Raw genomic sequence first — 21,206 nt, 5'->3', positions numbered from 1 at the left:
TAGAATCAGATGTTTTTATCAATTGACATACTGTATAACAGATGGTAAACGGCCTTGTTGACTTATGTATGATGTGATTTGCACTGTTCAAAGGTTTGCAGAAAATTATGGAAATCCTCCAAGAGGTAAACATTTTCCATCTTGGAGAACGTAATAATTGTTTATATCTCTACGAATGTAATGGAACATCAACAACATTAAGAATTGTAACCTTTACCCACAGTAGCCACATCAGTGTTTGTAGTTTTAGAGAAGCAAACAAATCACTTATTAACTGACTGTGTTTGGGTCAGAGACCTCCTCGATGACTAAAATCTGACAATACAGACGAAGCTTTGCAAATAGTTTTGTCAAGGGACAAGAATTATTTTAGACATTTTTAGATGGAAAAACCTTTTGGTTGTGATGACGCTGTCCTCAGAAGCAGCAGCAATACTGACAGACCAACATGTCCTGTTTTACCCAGTCAACTTAACGAGCATGTGCTGCAATGGTAAGTTCATGTTGTGTTTACTTTTACATGCCTATATTTTTATAGATGTATTATAGGTAAAATTAATAGATTTCACAAGAAAAAGCTAACATAATTAACAACAATGTCATTCTGATCAAGTCACTACAATTTATTAGATTCCTGAGAGCTAATTTGAAATGGGGAGCAGATACTAGGAGCAGATACTACAAGACATTTAAACATAAATGTAATAAAATTAATAATTAATATGCAAAGTTACGTTTAATGCAAGCTGTTACTTTTCCATTTTTAAACATGATTTTATTAATTTTTTTTACTATTATTTTTATTTGTTACAATTTCTGGTGGGGTTTTTTTGTAAGTCATAATACTGAAAATGGGAGAGAGGAGAACTCAAGGAGAATAATGAAATCAAACATGTCCCTATCAATGGACAGTCCATCTGAAATCTTGGAAAGAAGAGGAAAACCAACACTAATTAGGTAAAGTCTGCATGACTATACTATTTTCAATAAGCAACTATTTTAATCTAATGTAGTTGACTGGTTATGTGACATAATGTTTAAAACTTTATATATCATGACTTGTAACAACACATATACAATTATTTGTTTTATTTTCTTTTTGATTTTTTGGTGCAGGTCCAAAACATTTGATCCCTCATTATTGTCACATGTCCAATGTGACATTGAGTCAAAGACTGAAAGGAAGAAGCAGCACAGCTGCCATGTTAGTGACTATTTGTATAAATTATGGTGAACATGGTTTAATTAAGTTTAATTAAGTTTTTTTAATTATAATAAACAAGCAGATGCACTTTTTTGTCAAAGTAAGTTGTGTTGGTTGATGGTATTTTCCTCTGTTTCAGTTTCATCGAACAAATGCCCAATACCACAAACTTTTCAAAGATATTAGTGAAAATGAGTTGCTGAAACAAAGTAAGCAAACAGTATTAACAATTAATAGTATGAATAAGTACAAAGTAAACGACTTGCTTTGTTTTCATGTTGTCTGTGATATTCAGATCATTTTAGCACTTAAATAAATATAAATATCTATTTTTAACCTAGTAAAATTTTTTTATGTAAAATTGTTTATATTCAGTGTTTAGCATGTATTTTGTCCATAGGTTACACATGTGCATTGCAGAAAGATATTCTTTACCAAGGGAGACTTTTTGTGTCTGATAACTGGATCTGTTTCTACTCCAAAGTTTTTGGTAAAGACACAAAGGTATTCAAATACCATTTACAGATATGTAAAAATACTGAAACAAATGTTATCATAATGTTCGTTTGTTTTACATTTAGTTTACCGAAAGAAATGTGACCATTTTTAACCCTGTGTTATTTTTTTCTTATTGTATACTGTACGTCAATATTTTTAACTATAACCTAACTCGATAACCTAATAACCTAACCTATAACCTAATAACCTAATAACCTATAACCTAATCTGTTCCAGATTGCCATTCCAGTTATATCTGTATCAGTAATAAAGAAAACTAAAACTGCAATCTTGGTACCAAATGCATTGATTATTGCCACAGCACTTGAAAGGGTAAGATTGATTTCATTTGAGTATTAAACAGCCAGTGCGCACTGAATTTTAATGAAGGTTTTAATGGTTTTACAGTATGTTTTTGTGTCATTCCTGTCCCGAGACACAACATACAAGATTTTGATGTCAGTGTGCTCCAATTTGGATGTGAGTGCCTGACACAGTATAGTTTAAAATTAATTTTAGTCATTGCATGTAATACACCGCAAGTTAATTTAATCATAAAAACGGCTTACATCTTGTGTTTATTTTGTCACAGGACAAGTGTCTGGGAAACAACCCTGTTCCCCATTCCTCTGCAGATGGCAATTATACAGTGTCACCTTCCACACTTCCCATGGTAACTAAGCACCACTTTTTCTAGAAGTCTTAAATTTCACTCTGTATTTGTCATATTTAAGATCACACAGTTGATCTTGCTTTTGGAACTGGCAGAATTATGCAGCAGATTTGTCAGATTTGGATGGCCCAGTGGATCAAAGAAGACAAGAAATCGGATATAGCAGTAGCTCAGACTCTCCAGAATCACCGTTATATAAGAAAATTGCAGGTTAGTTTATTTCCTTAGGTCTCTTTAAAATATTGATGGAATATGTAGTCTGTGACTATATTTTTTATTATATAACAACATTACTCGATTGACAAAAAGTATTTTTGTCCATCCTAAAGAACACAAACGGAATGTTTTTGACAGTAAAACACAGAGACCAAGCTTGTTTAATGTTCTTCTGATGGTGTACCTATTTCTGTGAGTAATTTATCTTTGTTATTCTGTGTTGTTCAAATATATAAAGTTGACAAAAATATTTAAAAAAATACAAAAAAAAGGTTAGTTTTTGGTTCTAATTTCTTACAGAATCTGCATTTTGATTATGTCTTCATGTTACATGGCTTACAAGATCATATATTTGGAAAAGAGACTGAATTCTATAGGCTCTATGGCTGAATTGACACATTCTAGGTAAGAAAATTCCATCAATGCCCGGTTCTTTTATTAGGATGAAATAAAAATTTCTTGATCCATTGGTATATGTCAATTACAGAGATGAATATAACTGTATATTCTCTGAGGATACTTCTAGCATCTACTCTGCTGTGTCCATTAATCTTGTGAAGCTGGAAAAGGTACTGTACTTACTGGACCATCTGAAAGAGACTGCTTCTCCTTAAACCGCATGGTGTGTGCTAATATGAGTAATCTTTCTTTGCTCTACAGATTCAGAGAGGCCTAAAGAAACTATTGGATGAAACTAAGTGATGTATGTTTATTCCTCAGATCTAAGTCACCACAAGGGGTTGAGATCTTTACCTTGTGTACCAGTCACTGTTTTGTACAAGTTTTAGCCAAGATAGGACTATAGATCATGGGCAGTGTTTCCCTGGACATAATAAAATAAGGCTCAGTTTTAATTCTTAACAAGCCTGGAATACTCTGTACTCTCAGAATACCACCTAAGTAGCAATTCTGTTGTGTTATTATTCATTTCCTATTCTCTCATGGAAAACATGGCAGAAGTGGGTTAAATTCTGTACTTCAACAAAAATGGTTTGAAACGCTTAGGTTGAAACAACAAAAAACATTTATTTTATCCTTGCATGTGCTAGAAAAGCACAATGATAAACCAGAGTGACCAGAAATTAAAATGCATCATCAAATTTAAAATATCTCACCTCTTAGCTGAGCCACTTCGTTCATCTCAGTGAAGTCTCAGTTCTGAACATGATAATGGCAACTGGGTGGAAAACTAAAACTGTAAAACAAATGCATCCATATATATCTACAAATACAAACTGAGCTTGCTAGTAACTTTAAAGTAAAGTTAAATTGGTCACTATATGAAAAATTGTAGATGCCACATTAAAATACATTAGTGAATCTAACGCTATTGTCGAGGTTCAGTTATAAAGCATTACAGATGTATGGAGAAATGCTAATATAATGTAGTATAAAATGCTGATATTATTGCCTGTAACTTTTTTTTTTCCATTTAATCACTTATCATAAAATGTGCATGTTGAAGACATCATATATTTTTGTACTATGTCACAGCTTCTGTAAATACCTTATAATTTTATCTGTAATGCCAATATTTTAATTCTGTCAGGTCAAAGCCAGAAACAGGGCCACACTATCAGAAGGAACACAACCCACCTACAAACATGGTCACCACAACACAACTCCCAGCACACATGGACTTTCACCATCCTTCTAATCATGTTCTAACTGAACTCAGTCATGAACCACACAAAAGTACACACACAACCCAACAGTTCACTGTGAAGTATATACTGTACTCTGTCTCCTTGTTACTAGTCATTAACAAGCCTTTAGATATATTAATACTGATATGCTGAATTTTTCTGTTTTTTTTTTTCCTGGTTTTTGATCCTTGTCTTAAATTTGTTCACACTGTTTGTCACCTGACTATTGCCTGTTTCCTGTTTTGTGTTTTGTGATTTGAAGCTTATTAATTGAAGCTGTTTATACCTGCTCTTGTGTCCATCCCTGCTGCCGGACAGATTAAGCCTAATTTTTCAAAGAAATACAGTAGTTTATTGCCTAAAATTTTATACATTTTAAAAATAACACATAATAAAATATTATTTTATACAATTATATGTGGTTACATTATAAACCCACCAGTTCAAAAACAAACCCAGAAAGCTGATTGTTGGAGGCTGCATTGAAATTCTTTGGAGAGACACTTTGTAGGTACTTCCATATTACATCCTATTTACTTGGCACAACCATTTATGGTTGTCACAAATGCCTCTGAATACACAAGGAAACAATGTAAAAAGGCACATGGACTGCTAGCCATCAAAATGATGGACAAAATATATACACAAGCCACTTCAGTAGAACCTGCTCTTAAATGTTGCTCTCTAGAACAGGTATATTTACCTGCAACAAGAGTACTGCAATGGCATTACCTTGCTGACATCTGGGCACCCTGGAATGTAAAGAATACAGATGGACAGATGGTGTTAAGAACAAGTTCTGGTGGCCAACATTAAATCAAAATGGTGAGAGAAATGACAAATTCCTGTGCTCAATCTAAAACACTTCCTGTGACTAGAACACATCTTACAGACTTAGCCCTTTACTCCAATTACCTACAGTAGCTGCCTTTAAACAGAAGCGTTTTTCAGCAAATATTCAGTCACTAAGGACTACCTGAATCCAACTTACTGTAACTCTTTTGTCATGCATCTAAGTTACTTAATATTAATGTATGCTTGATCATATGTGGAATGCTTTAATTATGGGTTCAAATGTGCATCCTTGGTTATCAGACATGATGCTTCTATGTTTGAGGGACAAGTTGTACAAACTGTATATTAGTGAATAATGCACAGTAAGCAGACAGGCAGCAGCACATGTATGCGTTCAGCAAGTCGTCAGGCATCAGAAGGCCCACACTGATTGTTGACGTTGTCTTCACTTGTGACCAGAACAAAGAGGTTGTTTGTATACATGTAAGCAGTGACTGAAACTCCATTCAGAGAATTTAGTCTGAAGTTTATTGATCAAAATACTGAAACTCTCCTAAAAACCTATTCTTTACCCATGACAAGCCTATTTTCCTGTGAAAGTGAAATTACCTTTACTATTTGGAGGTCTAGGACAGCTAATTGCCTTGAGAAATGTTCTGGTTGGCATCAGCTGACATTCTCAACCATGCAGGACTTTCTCTGAGAGCACCCTCAGTTAGCTGGACTGGCTAGACTTTGTGATTGTCACACCTGACAATTGCAAAGACAACTGTCTTGCCTTCTTCATGATTGCAATTTTATTGATGCCTTTTTCCTGTTTGTCTATTTTTGTTGCTGATTGCCTGTCTGTTTAGTTTTGATGATTGTATTTATGTCTACTTTTTTCCCCAAGTCTGCACTTGAATTCTACCTCTCTCTCACTGTGCCGTCTATTTCAAGAATCCATTGTTTTGTCACAAATCAAAGCAGTATATATTAATATTTATTCATATACATTACAATATATCTATCAAGGATCTGTTTCAATTCTGTTTTGCACACAGTGAAAGGGAGTGTTGTGCTCTATGGTAATGGGGATCTGTGCCATCATCCCTCTGTACAAAAAACAATTGTTTTTCTGTGACTTGCGAATGCAAAGGTTAGAGAATGTGGGAAACATTTAACGGATCTCATTTTTCTTTCTTTAGCCATTTCAATATAGAAATATCTTTGAAGATGTTCATATAGTTCACACCAGTGAAGTGAGCACAGCATTAAGCTTGTGCTCAGTGCCTCGAGATTAGGCTTGTGCTCAGTACCTTTGTGGGGAAAAGGTGTGTTTAATAATTGAATAAATCCTGCTATATAAATTCCATTTATTTGTCCTGTGATCACTTTTAAGACGTTTAAGCTGCACAGTCTGGCTAATAAGGACAGCTAAATTTTCTAGATAAAGTGTTTAACATGTAAAAAACAACAACTTTATGTTACTTTGGGTTCTGTTTAAGTAATATGGTGATTACATTTAGTTGAATTTGGAATTTAAAGTTATGGGGTAATGTTGCCGTTTGTGCACTTGTTGAAATGTTCACTTTGAATCTGCAGTCTGTAGATGAGTGCAAGCTTGATGAGTCACGAGCTCATGAATTACGTCCTTCGCAGCGTGAGGATGCGCGCGCGAGTAAACGCGTTCCACCAAATCCCTGCGTTTAGGTCATTCAGCACAGCGTGCGCCAGAAGTAACCACTAGTGCAATCTAAACAGACTGCATCACGATGTCAGATGCACCATCATCACCTCCGCCAGGCCAGAAACCTTCTCTGAAGTCCACTGGAACTTCTCAGAGCCGGTTTCAGGTGGATCGCGTAGCAGAGGCGGCTGCTGCTGCGAGTGGAGCACCAAAAACTCCACCAGTACCGAGATCTGGTAGAACATCGGAGGGATCTGCTGGAAGTGGAGATGAGGCTAAAGGTCGATTTCGCGTCGTGAACTTTTTGGATCCATCAGGCGCTTCTGCAGATGGAGCATCAGATGTGCCGTTTGATGGCGACACGGTGCGCAGCGAAGCCTCAGCAGGAGGTCTTAGCCATTTTTCTGACACACACTCCAGCACATATTATCTGCGAACCTTCGGCCATAACACCATCGATGCGGTACCAAATATCGATTTTTACCGGCAAACCCAGGCGACTCTTGGAGAGAAGCTTATTCGGCCATCGCTATCCGAACTTCATGATGAGCTTGATAAAGTAAGAAATTTGACCTGCTCAAAGTCTCTAATTTGTTTTCATCAACTTTATTTACTTTCTTATTATTGATTTCATTTATGATTGGTATAAAGTAACCTTCAGAAACTTGCCTTTATTGTCTTCCTCTTATTTCATTAGTCTAATGAAAAATAATATCTGCTGTTATATATACACACCTATATACCTATTATGTATATACCTACACATAAATAAATCTAAATATGACCACTTCAGGATTTCAGTTATGTAGGTGTTTTCTTTCTTATATTGCCCGGCATGTTTGTTCCTAACTGAATGGGCTGTGTGATGTCAGAGACCTTACCCACACACTTGTCTTTAGACAATGGTCTTTCTTCCCAAGCCCACTCCATGCAGCACCATGGATGTTTGGCCAGAACACAGGGACCCATTACAATAACCCTATGTTTAACCATCGTCCATGTCAATGGCCTAGTGTCTCCTTGCTTTGGCCAGCTGCAGTGCCCTCCTGGGGAGATAATGTGACTTGTTTAGGGTGGCATGTTATCACATGACTTGACTTGATGTGACATATTCTACACATACAAGGCAAGCACATACTGTTTAGTAAACAGCACAAAACACTGATGTAAGATTTATACACAATATTGTTGTTGGCATACAGATTATCCTGTAAAACATTTTTTGTCTCTAAACTCATAATAATTGCACTTGATGTCAAGAACAAACTGCATTTGGCATAACTTAATAATGCTTCTATTTTATTAGAGCTATTTTCATTTCAAGCTATATTAAACTGGTGTTTAAAGTTTCCTTTCCTTATCCACAGGAACCCTTTGAGGATGGCTTAGCATATGGGGAAGAGCTGGCAGCTGCAGATGCTGCTGCATTAAAGGATGCGACTGAGTCAAAGGGCGGCACAGTGAAGTTTGGTTGGATAAAGGGTGTCCTCGTTAGTAGCAATTATAGTAATTATATCCTGGATATAATTTGCACTCCGAAGATTCCATCTTCAAAGTTAAAGAATAGGCTTCAGAATAACCATAGTTTGCAGACACTTTAGCCAGCTAAACATACACGTGAAGCAAAGTACAGCCCATTCAAGGGCCCAGCAATGGCTGTCTGACCGTCCTTGCAGTTAAACTCACAGCATTCTTGTCACTAGTACACAGCCATACATGCCGAGCTTCCAGTGCATATAACAGTGCCAGCAAGCAATAATGAGTGAAGAAATACTAATGTAGTATTAGTAATCAACAAATGATGTATTACACTTTTATTTTTGTTGCGTAAATACATGGGACATTTATCTGTGATCTCCACAGGTACGATGTATGCTGAACATCTGGGGAGTGATGCTCTTCATTCGTATGTCATGGATTGTTGGCCAAGCTGGCATTGGTAACCTTTTGAAAGACTAAAGGCATTCAGTCTATAATTATTAAATGTCAAATTACAAAAAGCCAAATCTGAAAAACATTTTTTCTTCTATCCCTAGCTCTGTCATGTGCTATCATTTTAATAGCAGTTTTGGTGACTACTATCACTGGTCTTTCCACTTCAGCAATAGCCACCAATGGCTTTGTGCGAGGAGGTTAGAATAGTTTTGCCTTAGACATGTTTATACATATACAGTTAGTGTGAAATATGTAAATGATTCTGTATGTATATTCTAGATGTTATACGTTAACATGAGCTGGAGTCTTATAAATTATCGTCTTTACAGGTGGGGCATATTACTTGATATCTAGGAGTTTGGGTCCAGAGTTTGGTGGATCCATTGGCCTCATTTTTGCCTTTGCAAATGCTGTTGCTGTTGCCATGTATGTTGTGGGTTTTGCTGAAACTGTGGTAGAGCTCCTTGATGTGAGTATGCTACAATATTGAGATAGATGAATGCAGTGGTTAGTAATTCCCCTGATTAGTCTAGTGATGAATGTTATGATGAATGCATCTGTGATTATTTAATGATCAATTTGTTTTGGCAGAGTGTAGATGCTCTCATCACAGATGAGATCAATGACATCCGTATAGTTGGCACCCTTACCATCATCTTGCTGCTTGGCATATCTATGGCAGGAATGGAATGGGAGGCTAAGGTACTGATGAGCATACTACAGGTTTTTAATGGCATTATAAAATTGGGTCTATCACAAAACTGTATCTGAGCAGTCATGGCATTCTATTTTCATTTAGTCATCACATAATCTGACCCAAATCTAGTAAGCATCTTAAAGATTTTAATCATAGCTTGATTGATGGTTATTTTCACAGGCCCAGATTGTGCTGTTGATAATTCTTGTGGCAGCAGTGTTTAACTACTTCATTGGTTCATTCATCCCCATGGAATCAAAAGAGCCCAAAGGCTTTTTTGGTTATAATGGTTAGGACAATTTTACTTTGATTATAATTGGTAAACTGATATATGGCATAATTTTCATGCCACTTTAAATAGAAGTTAGATTTGTACAATGCAAAAAATATTACAAAAGCTCAGCTAATTTTTTTTTCATATTTCTCTCAGCTGCAATTATGATGGAGAACATTGGACCAGATTTCAGAGATGAGGAAACATTTTTCTCTGTTTTTGCCATCTTCTTTCCTGCTGCAACTGGCATATTAGCAGGAGCTAATATCTCAGGGGATCTATTAGTAAGCTTGGGTTTCCTTTGATGTTATAGAAAAGTGGGTAGTAAAAAGGAATCATGGCTACTTGTATCCTTGCGTATTCACACCTTCAAGAACAAACGCACAATTAATTAGTAAAATTTGACAATAGATTTCTTCTTTAATTTTATATATGAAGATCCAAAGAGACAAAAATAAGGACAAAGCAAACATAGAATTTCATTAAACAAACAAGAAAATCTTTAATTACAAATGTCGTATACAGTGTGTAATCAAGTACCCATAGGATCTATTTTTGGTACAGGTAGAATTTAATGAGAAAAACAGCAGACAAACAAATCCAAAACAGTAGTTAAGACAGGGTCAAAAACAGGCAAGATGTCAGGCACAGAAAGAAAAGCAGTCAGCATAACAAACAGACCAGCAAAGGGGCAAATCCAAAAAGGACAAATTTCAGAGTACAAATGTGGCAATCAATACAATAGCAAGGGTCGGTATGTAGCATAAACGAATGCTACTTAGAGCATTAGAGCAATGGTGTGCTGTGCTTATGAAGCCAAAACCCAAAGTGAAAACTGGAAGCGAACCCTGCAACCCAGAACTATATTTGTTTTAGTCATTTCTTATTTTGGGGGAAAAAAAGAAAAAGTCAGAAGTTATAATACATGGTCTCCATAGAAAGACTAGTGTCTCTGATTAGTGATAACTGCTAACTGCCAGCAAATTCCGGTAATAAATATTTCTTGGATTGGAAATACTGTGTGACTAGGATAAGGAGCATAAGAACATTCTTTAATGCCTTTGGATCTTACAATACAATGAAACAACCTGTTTGGATCAGTAATAGTCAGCAGTTTGCTTTTAAAGGATTTGTTAAATCAACAACAAAAAACAAAGCTACAAATTAATGCACTGACAGGAATTAGTCAGGGATTGCAATATATATATATAATACAATTTTTTAATTAACTCTACTACCACTGTGAGAAAAGTGATTTTAAGTGGGAAAAGTGATTTTAACTTGTTATTGGAATTGTTGTGCCTTTATAGGATCCACAAACTGCCATTCCAAAGGGAACCTTACTGGCTATTCTCATTACTGGGATTGTGTATATTGGAATTGCTGTGTCTAATGGTAATATATATTAGGATTTTTTCTCTTAATAGCTACTGGTTATGTTTTTTTAAAAAAAAAAAAAACCCTTGTTATATTTTGACCTTTGTTAATCTCTCTTTTGAGGTTCGTGCATTGTACGCGATGCAACAGGTGATGCTAATGACACCATCGTAGGCTCTCTTGAGAACTGCACAGATGCAGCTTGTACACTTGGCTATGACTTCTCCATTTGCAAGGAAGGGGGCTGCAAGTACGGGTTACAAAATGATTTCCAGGTACAATTGTATTTACCTGTCTATACCAATTCACTAAATAAGGAAAAAATATTTTTATTTTTATATTTATTTGCTTTATTAAGTGATATAATCAGTAGGAAATAAATAATGGTTGTTTATAAGGTAGTCACAATCCACATACAAATATGAATTTATCTAGTGATAGGCATCTTCATTGAGGCTAGTGATAGCAGTACCAAAAACTGGTGATCTGTGTATGTCTAGACCAAACGTCAAATGCCAATTGCTTTTCACCGACAATATATGAGATGTGTATAAACAGTTATGGTTTACTGTTTATTATAGACTGCCTATAATTAGATTGTAGTCAGAACCACTTTGTTCATTTACTTAATAAATGTTTCTGTTACACTGTTTTGTTTTGAATAGGTAATGAGTTTGGTGTCTGTTTTTGGACCACTTATCAGTGCTGGAATCTTCTCTGCAACTCTCTCATCTGCTCTTGCATCTTTAGTCAGTGCTCCAAAAGTGTTTCAGGTGACATCATCTTTCATCGTGTATACACACACCTGCAAATATACACACAACATTATTTAGGTGCACTTTGTGAGATATGAAACATTTTCATGGCAAGATATTTATGTTAGTTATTAACAAGCAGGGAAATGACTAGATAAGTAGTATGTACTGGCAGCTGCAACCCTTGAATAGAGCCTTGACATCCCAACTTTGATTTTACTTCACATCTTTTTCAGGTCCTTCAGTCCATGTAGATCAATAAAACAATAATAATAACACTCAGAATTGTTGTCTTGTACATATTGTTACAAACTACAGAGCAACTATGAAACTAATACAGTCATGGTATTATGTGGGCATTCATTTTGTGGCAAAGAACACATTCGATTAAAACTGATTCTGCAAAAGCAGTAATATCCCATGCATAGTAAGATGGTGTCACCATGTAGTTATGCTTTTCCAAGCCTGCTTGTTAAAAATGTAAACACATGACATGTTTTTTTTGTTTTGTTTTGTTTTTTTAAAACAACCTTTCTGATTTTCTTTAAATTAAGATTATGGAATTATATGTTCCCTTGTAGGCTTTGTGTAAGGATAACATCTACCCAGGCTTACAGGTTTTTGCCAAAGGCTATGGAAAGAACAATGAACCCCTGCGTGGCTATGTCCTAACATTCATCATTGGTCTGGCTTTTATACTAATTGGTAAGCTCAAATATATTGGTGTAATATTATTGTTTATGGTTCATGATGGACTAATTGATCTGACTGTTGTGTGTCACTGTTTATTTAGCTGAGCTAAATGTTATCGCTCCCATCATTTCCAACTTTTTCTTGGCCTCTTATGCCTTGATCAATTTCTCTGTCTTCCATGCATCTTTGGCTAACTCCCCAGGTGAGTGCAATAAAGGAAATATCTTAAGGATATCTTCTAAAAATTTGTAATTAAAATGCTGTCCTAGGACTAGTTTTAAGTACTAGTTAAATGTTAAGTTTAGGTTTATAGTATGTGAAAGTACATATGTGGTCTTTTAGCATTAAAGGCTATGTTGTAGCACCTGTCAAAAAACAGATTAGGGTTTAAACACCCTTTTCACTTTTATTATGACTGTGACTTATTTCCGTGTTCTTTTACCCTTAACATAAATCAATCAGGATGGCGTCCGAGTTTTAAATACTACAATAAGTGGGTATCAATGGCTGGAGCTGTGCTGTGCTGTGTGGTTATGTTTGTAATCAACTGGTGGGCTGCACTCCTTACCAATGTCATTGTCCTGGCACTCTACATTTATGTCAGCTACAAGAAACCAGGTATTCCTCCTGCCATTAGTGGCCATTATGAAGGCATTCTATAAAAGCTAGGAAATGTATGCAACTCTTTTATATATCTCATCAGATGAATGTTAATATTAATTTATGTATCTAAATATAAAATAGTCAGATATTTAATAAGGCTTTCTCTACCATAGATGTAAACTGGGGCTCATCCACACAAGCTCTCATGTACAACCAGGCACTGTCACACTCTCTGCATCTTACTGGTGTAGAGGATCATATTAAGAACTTCAGGTGATCATATTTCTATATACAGTATCTCACAGAAGTGAGTACACCCCTGACATTTTTGTAAATATTTTATTATATCTTTTTATTTCACAAAACTGAAGAAATGACACTTTGTGAATGTCCCATCAAAATAACTCAGTGCATTTTCACTTAGGGGTGTACTCACTTTTGTGGCCAGCGGTTTAGACATTATTGACTGTGTGTAGTTATTTTAGATACTGTATGTTAAGTTTTAGGTTGTATATTGTTTGTGATAAAATAAATAGTAAAGACACACCAACAATTATGTTTTCATAAATTTTCCACTAGACCTCAGTGTCTTGTAATGATTGGTGCCCCAAATTCAAGGCCAGCACTACTTCATCTAGTACATGCTTTCACCAAAAAAATGGGCCTAATGGTCTGTGGCCACATTCGTACGGTAGGCACCAAAAATAATTTGAAACCTTGATTTTGTTAACTTGTTAATTGTTAACTTTTTCATTTTATTAATTGTTACTCTCAATGTTTAATGTTACTCATAGACATACAGTATCTTCCTCATAGATTGAAGCACATTAAGATTTCCTTCTTTTGGTTGCTGTTAAGGCTTCCCGAAGGCCAAACTATAAGGAGATTATGAATGACCAGGTGCGTTATCAACGTTGGCTTCTTAAAAAACAGATCAAGGCTTTTTATACTCCGGTGTTTGCTGAGGACCTTAGACAAGGAGCCCAACATCTGTTACAAGTATGTTTTTATGTTGATCGGAAATTTAAATGTTATTGCTGAACAGCTCAGAATTGATCACTGTCCACAGGTCCCCAGGCACTAGAAATGTTATATTCTACCTACACAAACTGTTCCTGTTCACTGAGTAATTATAAAGCAACTTTGTTTTTATTCTAAGGCTTCTGGTTTGGGTCGTCTAAAGCCAAACACAATGATACTTGGATTTAAAAACAACTGGAGGGATGGTGACATGAAAGATGTAGAAATATATATCAACACAATTCAGTAAGTAATTACATTTTTTTTTAGTTTGCTTTATTTTGTTGTTTATTTGGAATTTAGATAAAGGCTTTAATAGAAGATCAAAATCAATGAAACGATTTATGATGACGATTGATGAAAAGATTTACTGATACAATTCATCTGTAAATATTTCATTTATATGTCTTTAAATAATTGATATTTTCCTTATTTGTTTTAGTGATGCTTTTGACCTACAGTTTGGTGTGGTCATTTTAAGGCTGAAGGAGGGTTTAGACATTTCCCATATTCAAAGCCAAGGTACACACCTTACTTAACTAATAATATTTATAGACACAAAAACATTGAATATTTTAATCCAATTCCTTTAACATTGGTTTATTCTGACCTTCAAACAGATGAATTTCTGTCTTCAACTGAGAAAGCTCCTGGGATGAAGGAGATGTTGGTGGCTATTAACATCGGAAAAGATGCAGATGATTCGTTGCAACTATCATCTAGGACTACCAGTGGTCAAAGCAGTCCCCTTATTATCAGAGGTCAACTCTCACTGAAATGCCTATCGATCTTTATTAGACTTTTTGACAGTTACTTTCTCAACTGCAGTAAAAGAAATTCTCAGTTACAAAAAAAAAAAAAGATGTGGATGATCTTGATGAACCTGTTTATAGCTGTCAAATATCTGTTTATTTCTTGTAAGTATATTTAACTTTCATATTATTCGTTATTCATTCAGACACCAAGAGTACGCCAATGCAGCTTAGCATTGCAGATGAAAAGCTGCTGGCTGCTAGTCAGCAGTTCAAAAAGAAACAGTGCAAGGGCACCATCGATGTCTGGTGGTTGTTTGATGATGGAGGTAGGTTTAAGAAACATGTTAAGGTATTGAATTACTTAAAATAATAGATATTAACAGCTAAAAAGCTAAAAAAAAAATAGTGCTTATTAAATTCTTTAATACTGGTTTATTTATTTGGCATTGTTAAGAGAAAATGAACTTGTTATTTTAGGGTTGACGTTGCTGATACCATATTTGCTAACTAACAAGAAAAAATGGAACGATTGCAAGATTCGTGTCTTCATTGGTGGAAAGATTAACAGGATCGATCATGACCGCAGAGCGTAAGTTGCAATAATATGTATAATAAGAAGCTATACCTATTGCAGTGTTGTATCTGTTATGCATATATTATGTTATCAGTGTTATAAAAGCTATTATTTAGTTAACCCCATGATTATTGGCACACTTCATATATATAAGCAAGTCTCACTATTCAGTCATCTTCAGTAACTGGCCAGGGTTGCAGTGGATTTGGAGAACATTCTGGGAACACGTTGTGCAAAGTGCAAACATAGACTTAATAGGGTGCTAGTCCTGTAAGCACAACTATACATAATGATTCATAAATTACCTGAAACAACAGAAGAATCAAATCTAATAAAATGATTTTCATGTAAATTTCTCCCAATAATATATGAAGAAAATAGAAGAAAACTGATCAAATCCATCAACTATCTAAGAATCACTGGTAAATACCTTCTATCCTGCTTCCTTTAAAATAGTGGAGACTGATTATTAAAAAGGATTCTGCTCAGTACCACATCTTTTTTTTTGAGAGTGAGTTACTTTACATTTACAACAGTTGGCAGACACCCTTATCCATAGAAACTTACATTTATCTAATTTACTGCATACAGCTGAGCAATTAGCGATTTAAGGGCCTTGCTCAAGGGCCCAGGAATGGCAGCTTGGTGGCCATGAGATTCAAACTCATAACCTTCCAATCAGTAGTCCTGTTGAGGATGAGAATCTAAAGAGACTATGTAATGTGATATCTATAATGCTTACAGTTAATCATTTTCCACTGAATTATAAAAAACAGTGTATTATGTAGTTGCTGGCTCACAGTTACTGAGTCCAGAGTTTGATCCTGAGCTCAGGTATGGAGTTTCTTTGCATATTCTCCCTGTTACCCCTAGGTATGATTTTATGTGAGGATTGGTGTCCCGTTTAGGGTATACTTCAACTTTGCACAAACTGTGTGGTGGCATCTTATTTATGTTAACAAACCCAATGTTTAACTCTAATAATTTATTTCTAACAGTGCTCGCTGTTGGATGATTGTATTTAACAATATATTGGATTTTCCATTATGGGCATTGCTTCAATCGACACACAAAAAGCTCACCATTCTGCCCAGATTTTGAGAATTTTTAATATTTTCAGAAAATTAAAAAAACAAAGAAAAGGAAAAGTGTTGTGTATTTACCAATACCATTAGACCTATTAGGCATAAACAATTTTTATACAAAGCTTTCTTTTTATCAAGATATAGATTACCATTATAATATAGCATTTCTGGTTATTCCTGTCACATACTTGAACATTGTAACTTATTTCAACTTGGTTAATAACACTGTTTCTGATTCCAGAATGGCTACATTACTGAGCAAGTTCAGGATTGACTTCTCTGACATTAATGTACTTGGAGATATCAACATAAAGCCACAGAAACACAAGTAAGCTGAGACTGAATCAGTGATGCAGAACAAACAATTGTACTGTTTGTAGCTTCCAGTCAGTGGTCTAATGACACTTTCATTTCAGTAAAGAAAAATTTTTGGAGATGATTGAGCCGTACAGACTGAAGGAGGATGATATGGAGCAGGAGGATGCTGAGAGGTTGAAGATTGAGGAACCGTGGAGGATTACTGATAACGAACTGGAATTGTACAAGGCCAAGGTAAGGCTGAATGATACGACTTATTTATTACGATTTATTTATTCTGTATTTCTTCTTGTTTGTTTAAATCCTGCTGTTGTTAATCATTATAATACCTAATCATTTGTTATTAAGCCATTTCAGATTTCAATAAATGTTACATGGCCATATCTGTATTTCTGTACATTTATATATTTATAAATTTGCTTTTAAATTAGACAAATCGCCAAATAAGATTGAATGAATTGCTAAAGGAGCACTCAAGCACAGCAAACCTCATCGTCATGTAAGTAATTGTTTATATATATATATATATATATATATATATATATATATATATATGTATATATATACATATATACATATATATATATATATATATATATATATATATATATATATATATATATATATATATATATATATAATGTAATATTTGTCAGTATGTGTCTAAGTTGCCAGTTGCTATAAAGTATTTTTAATTTGCATCAAATTTTAAGTAAATTTTAGAGCCAGAAATTTATATAATCCAGAATGACCAACCCCAAATGGAGCAGACTAAAAACAAATCCTCCACTCAAGATATTCAATTACATAGATCATGCCAAAAAATTAAAACATGTTGTTACCTGAATAAAGACACGATCTTTAAATACTTCAATCAAATATTATGCATGTTCATCCTTACACATTATTCCATTCTGAATGTGTTGATTCTGAAAAAAGGAATTACAAATTACCCTCATCTTCTTTATTTATTGAATAGGCAGTATTGTCTGTTGCTGTGGCTGTTGTTCCGAAACATTGTCATATACATAAAGCTGTGTAAATAGTGTTAAAACAAAATCAGTAATTAGGCTGAATACTAAAATTAAACTTCAGTCAATTTAAATATCTAAGCAGACAATACTCCCAGAAAAAAAGCTGTATCCACATGTACAGTATAGAGGTTCACATTAAAAGGAATGTGACAGGGGACAAACTAAATCAAAGAGTTGATGAAACAAAGAAAAAGAGCAGTCTGTAAATATTACACTGTTTCTAAAATGTATATACAAATTGTGTAAAAATTATATACAAATTGTCTAATTTGTGTAATAAAGGACCCTTGCTAAAGTGAATGCAATGTTTTGGAAAGATTGAAAGATACATGCTTATACACTGGTTCTCCTGGGGCAGTGTCAAACACATAGGCGACATATACCAACATGGTTGGTAAGAACTGCTGTGAATATTGCACAGATAACTCTGTTAACCTTTGGAAGAGCTTAGTATTGTAGAATCTAGAGACTTCCTGAAGCAGTGCATTTCTAAATAAGGCTTAGGAGGAGGAGATCGTAGAGATTGTCAATTCTTAAGATAAAGCTGACATTTTTGCTGTATGCTTAAGATATTTGGATCAGAATTTCAGCTTTCATTTTCTGTTATTCATATCTATTCATGTGTGTTAAACAACTTACTGTAGAACATGACACATTTGAACAAACAATTCAATATATAATCATGTGTATAATGCATGTATAGATAGATAGATAGATAGATAGATAGATAGATAGATAGATAGATAGATAGATAGATAGATAGATAGATAGATAGATAGATAGATAGATAGATAGTTATTTCTTTACTCATCTTATTATGTTCTCAAATAAGGCCACTGTTTAAGAAAAACAGCAAAACAAACAAACAACAAACAAACAAACAAACAAACAAACAAACAAACAAACAAACAAACAAACAAACAAACAAACAAATAAATAAATAAATAAATAAATAAATAAATAGGGATCTCTTGGAAACCATAGCAAATACAGATCACAAACGTAACTTTCCAGCAGCTAACAAAATTAACCTTAATTTGGAAGAAAATCCTTTTTTAGGGTTTCTATTATCTTAATCATTTGTAACAATAGAATGGTTAAAAAACTTGAAAAGCCTTCATTGTGCACTTGTTCCCAAACTTTTAATATTGGTAATATTAAAAGTTTGTCAAAGGCATCACACGTTATTTGTGTTTTATCAATCGGTAAAGGGCCCATGTTTTCAAGCCAGAGATTTAACAGATTCATTTGTAAATTCTTCATAGGAGCATTTACACAGAAAACTTGCCAGTTATTACCTGTAATTCAGTAAGTGTACATGCACACACACAGAGGGAGAGAGAGACACAGAGAGGGAGAGAGAGACACAGAGAGAGAGAGAGAGAGAGAGAGAGAGAGAGAGAGAGAGAGAGAGAGAGAGAGAGAGAGAGAGAGAGAGAAAACCTTTGTTGAGGCCAAGGGTTCAAAGGTTTTTCCCATTTTCAAGTATGCATATTGACTATTGCAAAATTGGTAGAAATTGGAGTTTACATTCAGAGTACATGGCTCTTTTACTACATATATAAAAGAGCCTACAGTTCCCCAGACCTGAAGCAGACAAATGTTCAAAATTATTTTACTGTCTTTGTCAGCTATTTCTTTACTTAGCCATTAGCTCCTTTCCAGACTTCATGCCATATTTTAATCGGAAGCATGGTCTAGGAAGTATTTATTTTTATTTTATTTAAATTCAGTCTTTTCTAAATAATGTGACAAGAAAATGGTGAAGATATTGCAAAACAATCCTGATACATCTCAAAATATGCTTTGGATATTAAGCAAATTATCAAAAATGTGAGTGGGTTTTTAAATTAAAAAGGTTTCACTGTACACTGTATATGCTTGTTTTAAGGGTAAACTCATTAATAACACCCCAGAGGCTATTACTAAGACTGTATCAATTAATAGAGAGTATTTTTTGTGAATATCTCTCAGTGATAACCCTGATTATCCATTAGCAGGCATGTTTATTAATTAGGCTTATCAAAAAAAGCTTACAGATTAACAAGTGTATGCAGTGCAATGCAATGTTTTAAATTTCAACTTGGCTTATGGCTCTTGTAAAACAGATCTGAATTTATGTCCACCATATTATCACCTTCGAATGCTATATGCTCTTCATGGTGTGTTGAAATCAGTGCAAGCAATTAAGATTAACAGCTGTAGAATATGTAGAAAATATTTCTATATATTATAAACAAAACAGTTAATTATTGTATACCTTTTTTTTTTTTCACAGGAGCATGCCACTTGCCAGGAAAGGAACAGTCTCTAGTGCCCTATACATGTGCTGGCTGGAAACCCTGTCTAATGGTCTTCCACCAATTCTGCTTGTAAGAGGAAACCATCAAAGTGTCCTTACTTTCTACTCATAAAATTACCATTACACAAAGAGAGGATACCATCACAATCAGTAGTGTTGTAGTATGGTGCATGCTGACTATGTCCAGTGTTGCAAAATCTTTATTTGATTAAAATGTGAAGTCAGTTCAACAAACCTATATGACATTTGGAGTGTTTTTCTTATTTTTTCTTTGGTGGCATTTGAAAGGTTTTTGGTAAGAGCTGATCAGTATCCTGTCTTGAAGCAATTTTAAGACCCATACTGGCATAAGAGTACTACAAAGGACATCTATTGACACTAATGCAATTTTGAACAAAAAATATTATTTTTATTTGTTTATACTCTCTCCAGGTTGATATGTAGAAAATAGTCTGCATTCTTGTAATAATTTATATTATTCAATTGCTACATTAATAGTTTTCACACAGTTCCTGATACCTACAATGGCACTTGACAGTAAGTTGACAGTTATAACAGATTCACCTATTTTGTACTGACTAGGCATAACAAATATCTATCATGGTTTCTTTCCAAGACAGAGCACAGCTGTATGGATATTGCTTTGTGTTTGCAACAATGAACTGATTAAATAATTGTGTTTATTTTAACAAAATTTCTGCCTCTGTGTGATGTTGTAGTTTTACTGCATAATTTAAAGGTCATGTTTAATGTCTAACAGTGTTTAGAATTTAATCTATAGTCAATAGTACAGTCTTAAAGAGCAGTGAGGATTCTAGAAATAATCATGTCTTAACAGACAAAACACCTTTGCACATCCTAAATATAAATTATATGTGAAAGCTTCAGTAAATATTTACATGCACTGTGCCATTAGGTTACATTTATTAGATAATACGCATAGATTTTTCTTATTTAATGATAGTGGGCACACAAAGTCATTAATTCACATAGTTGTTTGACTCCTTTTTTAAAAACTAATGTAATCACTGGAAGAACCTAAAGTTTACATATTCTTGAATGTTTGGCCACATTATAAACACA

The 21,206-nt window shown here is 34.4% G+C and overlaps 2 protein-coding genes across 5 annotated transcripts; both read left to right on the top strand.

The window, feature by feature from the left end:
• The first annotated feature begins 279 nt into the window (after positions 1 to 279).
• LOC113655938 (GRAM domain-containing protein 2B) lies at positions 280 to 4,649 on the top strand. 4 transcript variants are annotated; one of them, XM_027166808.2, is made up of 14 exons: positions 282 to 493; positions 838 to 957; positions 1,117 to 1,204; positions 1,344 to 1,413; positions 1,605 to 1,708; positions 1,940 to 2,035; positions 2,111 to 2,182; positions 2,295 to 2,375; positions 2,471 to 2,585; positions 2,705 to 2,783; positions 2,892 to 2,996; positions 3,079 to 3,160; positions 3,252 to 3,294; positions 4,141 to 4,649. In XM_027166808.2, exons 1-13 carry the CDS (start codon positions 384 to 386, stop codon positions 3,291 to 3,293), a joined length of 1,164 nt encoding a protein of 387 aa, XP_027022609.1. In that variant the 5' UTR covers positions 282 to 383; the 3' UTR covers position 3,294; positions 4,141 to 4,649. The 4 variants fall into 4 exon arrangements, 3 of the variants coding, with proteins under 3 accessions (XP_047656141.1, XP_027022609.1, XP_027022608.1); XR_007137757.1 differs by having other exon boundaries at positions 281 to 493; positions 2,935 to 2,996; positions 3,252 to 4,649; XM_027166807.2 differs by having other exon boundaries at positions 3,252 to 4,649.
• Positions 4,650 to 6,658: 2,009 nt separating this feature from the next.
• On the top strand, positions 6,659 to 20,791 carry LOC113655893 (solute carrier family 12 member 2-like). Its single transcript, XM_027166736.2, has 26 exons — positions 6,659 to 7,260; positions 8,069 to 8,191; positions 8,565 to 8,640; positions 8,738 to 8,833; positions 8,966 to 9,105; positions 9,228 to 9,338; positions 9,514 to 9,622; positions 9,764 to 9,891; positions 10,918 to 11,002; positions 11,108 to 11,259; positions 11,650 to 11,757; positions 12,321 to 12,444; positions 12,533 to 12,634; positions 12,895 to 13,050; positions 13,209 to 13,308; positions 13,615 to 13,726; positions 13,894 to 14,034; positions 14,195 to 14,301; positions 14,498 to 14,577; positions 14,676 to 14,816; positions 15,014 to 15,136; positions 15,288 to 15,399; positions 16,711 to 16,797; positions 16,886 to 17,021; positions 17,219 to 17,286; positions 20,100 to 20,791. The coding sequence occupies exons 1-26, from the start codon at positions 6,787 to 6,789 to the stop codon at positions 20,233 to 20,235; spliced, it is 3,327 nt and encodes a 1,108-aa protein (XP_027022537.1). The 5' UTR covers positions 6,659 to 6,786; the 3' UTR covers positions 20,236 to 20,791.
• The last annotated feature ends 415 nt before the right edge of the window (positions 20,792 to 21,206 follow it).

The sequence above is a fragment of the Tachysurus fulvidraco genome, chromosome 14 (genome assembly GCF_022655615.1).
Source record: "Tachysurus fulvidraco isolate hzauxx_2018 chromosome 14, HZAU_PFXX_2.0, whole genome shotgun sequence".
In the NCBI taxonomy this organism is placed as follows: domain Eukaryota; kingdom Metazoa; phylum Chordata; class Actinopteri; order Siluriformes; family Bagridae; genus Tachysurus; species Tachysurus fulvidraco.
This window is presented reverse-complemented; position numbering and strand designations above follow the sequence as displayed.

Bases quoted from the DNA above. Each gene is read 5' to 3' on its own strand.
- LOC113655938 (XM_027166808.2), top strand. From the start codon at position 384: ATGGAAAAACCTTTTGGTTGTGATGACGCTGTCCTCAGAAGCAGCAGC. The intron at 2,183-2,294 runs GTGAGTGCCTGA...ATTTTGTCACAG, and splicing joins CAGTGTGCTCCAATTTGGAT to GACAAGTGTCTGGGAAACAA. The intron at 2,586-2,704 runs GTTAGTTTATTT...TCCATCCTAAAG, and splicing joins GTTATATAAGAAAATTGCAG to AACACAAACGGAATGTTTTT.
- LOC113655893 (XM_027166736.2), top strand. From the start codon at position 6,787: ATGTCAGATGCACCATCATCACCTCCGCCAGGCCAGAAACCTTCTCTG. The intron at 8,192-8,564 runs GTTAGTAGCAAT...TGATCTCCACAG, and splicing joins GTTGGATAAAGGGTGTCCTC to GTACGATGTATGCTGAACAT. The intron at 13,051-13,208 runs GTATTCCTCCTG...TCTCTACCATAG, and splicing joins TGTCAGCTACAAGAAACCAG to ATGTAAACTGGGGCTCATCC.